General features: G+C 32.3%; 2 protein-coding genes across 2 annotated transcripts; both read right to left on the reverse strand.

Moving 5' to 3' along the window:
- Positions 1–3,571: 3,571 nt before the first annotated feature.
- On the reverse strand, positions 3,572–4,932 carry LOC145606985 (protein ACCELERATED CELL DEATH 6-like). Its single transcript, XM_081662787.1, has 2 exons — positions 4,302–4,932; positions 3,572–3,684 (listed from the first exon to the last, which is right to left on the reverse strand). Exons 1-2 carry the CDS (start codon positions 4,930–4,932, stop codon positions 3,572–3,574), a joined length of 744 nt encoding a protein of 247 aa, XP_081518913.1.
- A 253-nt stretch (positions 4,933–5,185) lies between these two features.
- Positions 5,186–8,968, reverse strand: LOC145606986 (protein ACCELERATED CELL DEATH 6-like). Its single transcript, XM_081662788.1, has 3 exons — positions 8,296–8,968; positions 5,344–5,477; positions 5,186–5,248 (listed from the first exon to the last, which is right to left on the reverse strand). Exons 1-3 carry the CDS (start codon positions 8,966–8,968, stop codon positions 5,186–5,188), a joined length of 870 nt encoding a protein of 289 aa, XP_081518914.1.

The following is an 8,968-nucleotide window of genomic DNA, read 5'->3' on the forward strand; positions in this document are numbered from 1 at the left end:
GTTCTCCCTTCCCCTTCCCCCGCAACATTTTCGGACTTCTCATTTCCTCTTCCCTTGTCCCTTTTCTGGCCCATAAAATCTTCTCGTCATTTCCGTCCTGATCTTAGTCCCCTCCATTTGCCTCGATTTTGGCCGCCAAAACCACCCTTAGTCGTTCGACCTCGATTTCGGCCGTTCAAACCACCTCGGATTCTGTCACTCTCCTTTGCCTCGATTTCGGCCTCCTAGACCACCCATAATAGCGACAACGATGACTTGAGCTTCATCTAATGGTATACTTCAATTCGGAAGATTTTGTATTGCTTTAGGGCTGGTGGAGGGGGGTGGCTGGCTAATTCCCTTTAAATTTTATTAAACGCTTATTATTGTAATTTAAAATTTTAGACAATTTTTTTTGGTAACACATGTACTATATACTCAAAAAAAAAAAAAAAAAAAAACCCTTTTTAACAGGTAACCAGTCACTTGGGACTATTGGGAGTAGATTTAGATTAAAGGTGGGATTATTTTTAGTAAAAAAAAAACTTTTATTATCCCTATTAATCTAATATATATATTTAAAGGGGAGTTTTTTCTCGAGTTTTTAGAGAGCCACGTAGGATCTAATTTCTCAGCGCGCCCTTAATAGTAGCCAATTAAATAAGAGATTATTAATTTGTTTTAGAATTAAATAATTCAAATGCCACGTAAGCAAAAATTGTCGAATGAGATTTTTAAGTTTAAATTAATTAAATATTATCTTTTAATGTTAGCAATTTTATCTAAATAAATAACAAATTTTAGCTCATAAATACAAAAAAAAAAAAATAAAATAAAATAAAATAAAAAAATTAAAATAAATATAAAAAAATCAAACAAACCGTGCATTGCACGGGCTTCATCTAGTTAATATAAATTATGACAATATAATGTCTATATATTGGATGTGTATATTTTATTAAATTTTTTGTTAGATATAATTAATATTGTATAGATTGGATTTATCGTGCATGGCATGGGACCTAAGCTAGTATTTTGATATATATGAGTGAGTGAAGAATAATGTCAGTGGCCTAGGTTGTCAAACATAATATTTAATTTATAGTCATATATATCTAATACTTCATATCTTAATTTGTGATACTGTATATGTAACTCTAGGAAACAAAATTATCATTAATTTTATTGTATAGTTAATATATAAATTAAAATATTATATTACAGGTATTTGAAAAAAAAAAATTTAAAGTGATGTTTTAAATTAAAGTAATTTCTTTAATTTTAATTACATATAAATTAATTTATTATTATTATTTTTTAGGCAATATCTATTAATACTCTATTTAAAAAGATACGGAGTAGTAGAAAAAGAGTTGAAATAATATTTTAGGCAAATATGTAGTATGAAGAAATTAAGAACCTAAATAAAAGGAATGTATTCATTATAAAGAGGTAATATACTACATCCGTTTTATATTTTTTGCAATTTTGGAATATTTTACATCTCACAAATTAAATAATATCTCAAAGTTGCAAAAATTATGAAATAGAGGTAGTAAAAGATTTGGAATAATTTTATTATATGAGTAGTTGTGTTGTAAAAATATTTCCCCAAAAAAAAAAGGTTAATTAGGAAATGGAGTTTTGGAGAGGAAATCTATTTTAGTATTAAGAGTTATTAGCTCAAAACTCGTGCTATCGATTTTACAATAATATTTCATTATTATTTTATTAGAAACTATTCGAAATGATTAGAAGTAAAAAAACATATAAAAAAGACCGGTACAATAAACATTGTGATATACCATCATAAGATTAATATCAATGTTTAAATTTATAGTACAATTAATAATGTGAGATGGAAGGGGTAACAATATTTTAGTATTCGTAATATGAAAAACATACCCTTGTTCTTCATTAAAAAATACTCACTATTCATGTTATTCTTGTTGATATAATAATAATAATAATAATAATAATAATAATAATAATAATAATAATAATAATAATAATAATAATAATAATTATAATACTTTTGTTTTTTAAAAAATTTTGTAAGAAAACAAAAATGCCATAATATTCTAAGTAGTATTTTGTAAAATATTACATAACATTTCTTATTCTATACCACTATATATTTATGTAAATTATTATCGTTGGGCATCATTCCTTAAACACAAATTCTTATATGTGGCTAGCCATAGGTGTGGTCACTTCACATAATCACATATAAGACAATTAATTAAGTTATAGGGGGCATGGTGATGAGCAAATGGTGTTACCTTAATGTATATATGTTACTTTATTAAATAAGTGGAATTATTCTTTCATTTTTAAAAGAAAAATTGTCAAAAATAATGCGACCTTTGAGCGGTTCGCTAAAAACTGAAGGAATTATGTCTTTGTCAAATGCAATTACTAGATATATCAATATTATGGAGATAATCAGTTCATTATTTTGGGTTGCCACTGTTACTAGATATGATAAATGATCTTTGATCTAGTCAAATAGTCTCAAAGCTCAATAGAATGGATTTTATAAAGTCACACACAAAGGTATTGGATTGAACAAGTGTGAAGCCCATTAATGGGCCTCATGAGGCAATGACAAGCTATGTAATTAAGGACTAGGGCTACTGTTAGTAGTGTAGATTTTTTTGGATTAAGTGTTTAGGTTTGACATGGATTCTAATTATATATGTGATATATAAATAGAGGTCATGTCTAGGGTTGATGGACAAATCATAATTCACCCATACATACAATGAATTGTGAAGCAAGCAACCAAAACACCCAAAACCTTATTCTCTCTCATTCACACGCCTCTCTCTCTCTCTCTCTCCCCCTCATCCTGGTGTGTACGGTACGGCCGGCTAAGGTGGTGCTCAGTGGTGGTGTGGTGGTTTGTGGCTAGTTCGTTCCTCTCCTCTCCAGCTATATGATATGATTAATCTTTAGAATTAACATATATTTACTAAGACAAATAAGTGTGTGCGCATCAGTGCATGTATCCATTTTTTATTATCTCTAAGAGTTGTCAATTAATTAGAAAGCTAACAATGCATCAAATTTGTTATGGAACAATTTCACTTTGCATCAAATTATTAGTAAGTTGTATGGAGTATTAATTAAGGAAGACTACGGAAAGGAAGAGATCGGTACCTGTAGAGAAGAGAGTCCATTTTCATCTTGATATTTCTTGTGCATTAGAAATATATCTCTACTTGTTTGCAATTCTTTGTTTTTTAAATCCATGATGTTGATGTTTCCAAGCCATAGCAAATTGTACACAGCCATAAGGTGAAAACCTTTAATAGCCAAATGGAGTGGAGTGTTTCCATCATCATCACCTATATTTATCAAAGGCTTAAAAAACTTTCGACGTCCAAGCATGTACATGAAAAGTGTGATCCCGTCATTGGAAGCAGCCACATGAAGGATGTTTTGACCCTTGTTATTGAGCAAATGCATGTGGTGAAATAGTTTAATGACCTTGACAAAACCCCCCTTCACAGCTTGGTGAATCGGAAAGGATCCTTCCTCATCTTTATCGCGCTTAAATTCAAAACTAGGACATTTTTCCAGTAGTAGTTTAACCCCCCTCAATATGGCCACTAAGTGCTGCATAAGAAAGAGGACTTCTCCCTTCACTGTCAAGTGAATCCAAAAGACCTGGAGCTGTGTCGATTATTTTTTCCAAGATAGCTGCATTAACAATAAACTAATATTCATCATTGTATATGAGACTACCATGCAATGATATTTCTGGCTATACATTAACTTTCTAAATATTATACAATCATTGGACCACATTTGTGCTATATACTACCTCAATTACATATTAGTTGCAATTTAGGGTATTTTTTGTAAGACATTAAAAATTCCAAAGTTGCAATTCTTTTTGAAATGCTTATCTAAACCCCATTTGTGAGCATACATCACAAAGGAGGTTTCAAATTAGATCTTTTCTTTCATGCTATCAAAACATTTTCTTCTATAATCATGGATGTTGTTTATAAGGTTGAAGTGTTTAGGTTAGCATTGAAGTAACAAGTGTAATGAATAATCCAAATATTTGAAGGGTAGTAAGTATTACTTGCACTTAATAAGTAGTTTGAATTTTGAAACTTGTGGAGTTATTCCTTTCCTCAAGTAACAAAGCAACCACATGATGATTAAAAATCAAAGTTCCGCGCTCATTTGTGTTTGTAAGTAATTTAACTCTCAATTTCATTTAATTATGGTTTACCCCAGTTTACTAAAGAAACATAATATTGGTGCTTGTTAAAAAAAAATTGAAAATCAAACTACGGAGTATTTACCTGTGTTTCTTGCAAGAATTACTACGTGCACTATTGATTTAGCACCCTTCATATGATTTTGAAGTCCCACATTGCCTTCAATTCCTTGGATCATACTGGTGATCATTTTGTTCTTAGTAGTACCCCAATTCTTAATAGCAAGAAACAAAGGACAAATCTTGTCTTTGTTTAACCAATACGCTGCTTGTGGACATTGATTGTACAAGTAGTTAGCAATTTTCCTCTGGTTATTTAGTAGCGCAACATGCAATGCTGTGTTTCCATCCATATTAGGCCTTTCACATACACGATTTGCGGGTATGTTTGACCTTTCTAAAAGAGCTTGAAGGGATCCCAACTTGTCAACCTTGACAGCTGAATGAATTGGAAGGTCGCCCTTCTTATTAGCTTGGTACATGAGGGAAGTACAATTGTGGCCAACAAGGAGATCAACAATCACTAAGGGTTGATTCATACAAGCTGCAACATGAAGAACATTGCTTCCATCCTCTATGCTAAGAAGATCCTTGAGCCGCAACATTCTTACTGAAATCATTTCTAAAACTCGATATATCTCTCGATTAGCCAAGTGTAGATACACTTCTTCATCAATGGGAAACAATTTTATGTCATTTGTAGCTCTTTCTAGCATCAAATATAGTTTCTGAACCAGATCTTTGTCTGCATCATCTACACTCACTAGTTTTTTTGCCAAATCGTATGCCATCAACCCTTCCTTATTTAGTAATCCAACATTGACTCCTTCGTTTTGAATGAGAACTTCAACCACCTCAACGTGCTTACCAAGGGTAGCTAGATGTAGAGGAGTGTTGCCATCATCGTCAATTTGATTGATTAAGAAGTCTACATCCGGTAAGCTAAGCACACAAGAGACCAATTTTGAGTCACCCTTTGATGTTGCCAAATGTAGAATATTTCGGCCTCTTGCATCTAGCAAGAACCTCGTGCTACTCAGTACATTGATAATACTAATATGGCCTCCAAGCACTGCCTGATGAATTGGAAAGGATTTATCTTTGTTGCTTATTAAGGCTGTATGTACAACTCTTGTATGAAAAATTTGAACTTTATCCAAAAAACCCTTAAATGCTGCTTCTGATAGGGCTGTTCTGCCTTCTTTGTCCACTACATTGATAAGCTTTTCATCATCATAACTAAGCAAATTCTCCAACATTTCTGCAATTGAAGTACAAATCTAATTGATATTTTGCAAAATGTATATCAATATACTGTACAGAAATCTAAAAGTTTATTAAAGGAAAAAAAGGTTAAAAGTATATTGATGAACATAAAATAAGTTTAGAACCAATGGTTCGAAAACGGAGGCCTTCCAAAGGGAGGTTTGATAGGTACCTGTACATACATATCAAGGGGCATAAGAGACATTTCGCATGAAATTTACCCATCTCTCTCCTCATTTTTCTCACCCCCATGTGCTGGATTTAAGTGTACAACTAGGTGATTAATAGTATCACTAGATGATCAAATAGTATCATTGAACATACAGTGGTACTATATATTGATTCAATGGTACTGTATATTCATTCAGTGGTACTAACTACGTGTAGAAATAGTATCACTACACAGTCAATGATATTATATAAGCTTTCAGTGGTACATTTAAAAACTAGTCCCACGTGCCCATCTCTCTCCTCCTTTATCTCACCCCCATGTGCTTTACAATACTTTTCAATATTTTAAGGTTTGATATGTATTTGCAAATACATATCAAACCTACATTAGTACTTCCTCTCGAAAACGGTTACAGCCTTACAGGGTATCTTTTATCAACAAGGCTTAATTAAACGTCACGTGAGGGTAACGCCGGAAATCTTGGTAAACGGTGACATTCCGACCTAAGGTAGTCATTTATAACATTTACTCTTTTAATAAGTAGTTTCTTACAACATTTTTTTTATTAGGCAGTTTCTCAAAAAAAAAAAAAAAAAAAAAGGTGTTATAATAAGATATTTTTGACAAAAAGTCCAAAAAAATGATTGAAAATGGGTCATTAAATGTCCCTTATCAATGCAATAATTCGGCAAAAGGTAGTTTCTTACAACATTTACGGGGCGTTTGGATTGTGGAAATGGGAGTTTGGGGATTAAAAGATGGGAATTGGATTGGGAATTAATTGATGGGAATACATGAAAATATGACAATATCTTGTTTGGATAGTGAGTAGGAATATAAATGAATAAATAACAATTTTACAAAAATACCCTGACTAAGATTATTATTTCATTCATTTCATTAATGGCAAAAATGTCATTTTCCCCCAATTCCTATTTCCATTCCCATCAATTTATTATTTACCCTCTCTAGGTAATAAAATGATGGGAATTCACCCATAAATAATCTCATTCCCAAACCCTTTTTTATTCTCATTCCCACCAAACAAACAAGGCTTATTTTTTCAATTGGGATTAAAATTCCTAATCCCACCCTCAATTCCCACTTGCCAAACACCCCCTAAGTGTTTTATAAGGTAGTTTCTTACGATATCTAAGGGCCTGTTCACATTTACTGAACTGAGCTGAACTGAACTGAACTGAACTGAACTAAACTGATTAGAGCTGAACTGAACTGAATTGAGCTGAAATGAATATTTTATGAGAGAGGGAAATTAGGAGCTGAACTGAACTGAACTGAACTGAACTGAACAAAACTGAACTGAACTGAAATTAAGTAAATATGAACATGCCCTAAGTTTTATAAGACATTTTTTTAGGGCCTGTTCACATTTACTAAACTAAGCTGAACTGAACTGAACTGATTAGAGCTGAACTGAACTGAACTGATTGGAGCTGAATTGAACTGAACTGATTGGAGCTAAACTGAACTGAACTGAACTAATTAAGCTGAAATGAATATTTTATGAGAGAAGGAAATTAAGAGCTGAACTGAACTGATTGGAGCTGAACTGAACTGAACTGATTGGAGCTGAACTAAACTGAACTGAACTGAAATTAAGTAAATGTGAACAGGCCCTTAATAAGGTAATTTTTCACAAAAAAAGAATCACAAAAGTGCTTAATATAATCAAACCATATTTTATAGAATTAGGGTGTGCTCTATTCACTTGATTTAAACTTATTTGAGTTGTGATTTGAACTTGAGTAACTAACCCTCATCAAAACTTAATTTTCTTGAATTGAACTTATTTGAACTTAACTGAACTAATTACACTTGAAATAAGTGACAATAAGGTGAACACAACAAACCCTTACTATACTTCATAAGTGTTTTGGATTTAAAAATAAAAAAGGAAACTCAAAATAAAAATTAAAAAAAAAAATCACAAAGAAAATAGAGTACTATTAAAGTAAAAAAAAAAAAAAAAAAAAAAAAAAAAAAAAAAAAAAAAAAAAAACTAAATTGGTGGATATTTTAATGCTAACGGGTCGATCATTATGGGACTAAAATTAGGCCAAAAGAGTCGAAGTTTTGGGGACGGAGAGAGTATATACAGTTTGTACGTAGTTACTTTTATCTTTTCAATTATATGTAGCCCTAGAGTTATATGTAATCATTAAATATACATACCTAACATGAAATTAAGTTAAAAAGTTATGACAAAATCACGGGTATATCAGTACAGTGTAATTAATGTTAATTCATTCTTATATATAGGCTATGTTTTTCCTTTAAAAAAAAAAAATATATGTATAGGAGTATATGTTTGTATTTGTTTAAACATTGTGTATACATTTAATATATATTATTTGCCTAAAGAAGTTGTTATTTTTGTATTATTTAGGTTGTATATTCTCTCCTCTTTTTTTTGTCTTTAAATAAAATATAATAAAAGTTTTTGGCGGGGAAATTTTTAAATGTTAATGTGACATACTGACATGTGTATTTCTAAAATAATCTGTGATTCCTTTAGTATATAGTAAGTGTTGATTGATTGATAATTTGTGTTTGACAATTGATATATTTGATATGAGAGGAGGGGAGGGGAGGGGAAATATTGGATGGGAAGTGTACATACCTGTCCTCCGGGCAGAAACAGCAACATGCAGTATAGACTGACCTTCCGTCAAATAGCTAAGTGAATCTTGTTTGAATGGCTGCAACTTCTCTAGCATGTGTCGAACAACGCCTTCATGCTCGTTTTTGGTAGTCAGGTACAAAGGACAGATCCCCTCATTATTCATAGCATAAGATGCAGGAGGATACAAGTCAACCAACTCGCTCACGAGCTTGATCCGTTGGTCTTCATCAGATAATTGCAAGGCAATGTGAAGAGCAGTATTCCCTTCAACATTTTTCCGCTCTAGTACTTGACGAACTGTAATAATGTTGCCTGTTGCCTGCTGCAGATGCAGCCATCTAATCAGGGCATCGACAACAGCGATGTTTATTATACCAGTCTTGAGTGCAAAGTGAATAGGAAGATCTCCTTTAGAATTTCTATGGACCATTAACTCTGGCCATTGTATAAGAATGTCATTGACCAATTCTACCTTTCCAGAGCTGGCAGCAATGTGGAGGACAGTGTTGTTGTCACTTGCACACCGAAGCTCTAGAACATCAACTTGCCTACTCGGAATGACTCTGTTAAACCCTGCAACATCTCCAGCGACTAATAGACGGTACAATTCAACATCAATAAGAGCATTAGTACCATCATCACCACCTCCATGTATGTTCATGGATGCCAT

This window comes from Chenopodium album, chromosome 23, assembly GCF_948465745.1.
Source record: "Chenopodium album chromosome 23, dcCheAlbu1.1, whole genome shotgun sequence".
NCBI lineage: Eukaryota > Viridiplantae > Streptophyta > Magnoliopsida > Caryophyllales > Amaranthaceae > Chenopodium > Chenopodium album.

Coding starts and splice junctions, on each gene's coding strand:
- LOC145606985 (XM_081662787.1), bottom strand. CDS start 4,932: ATGCTAGAAAGAGCTACAAATGACATAAAATTGTTTCCCATTGATGAA. Junction 3,685..4,301: donor AATTCTTGCAAGAAACACAG/GTAAATACTCCG, acceptor TTGTTAATGCAG/CTATCTTGGAAAAAATAATC.
- LOC145606986 (XM_081662788.1), bottom strand. CDS start 8,968: ATGGCATCCATGAACATACATGGAGGTGGTGATGATGGTACTAATGCT. Junction 5,478..8,295: donor TGTTTCTGCCCGGAGGACAG/GTATGTACACTT, acceptor CTTCAATTGCAG/AAATGTTGGAGAATTTGCTT. Junction 5,249..5,343: donor AAATTTTTCATACAAGAGTT/GTACATACAGCC, acceptor TGTACTGAGTAG/CACGAGGTTCTTGCTAGATG.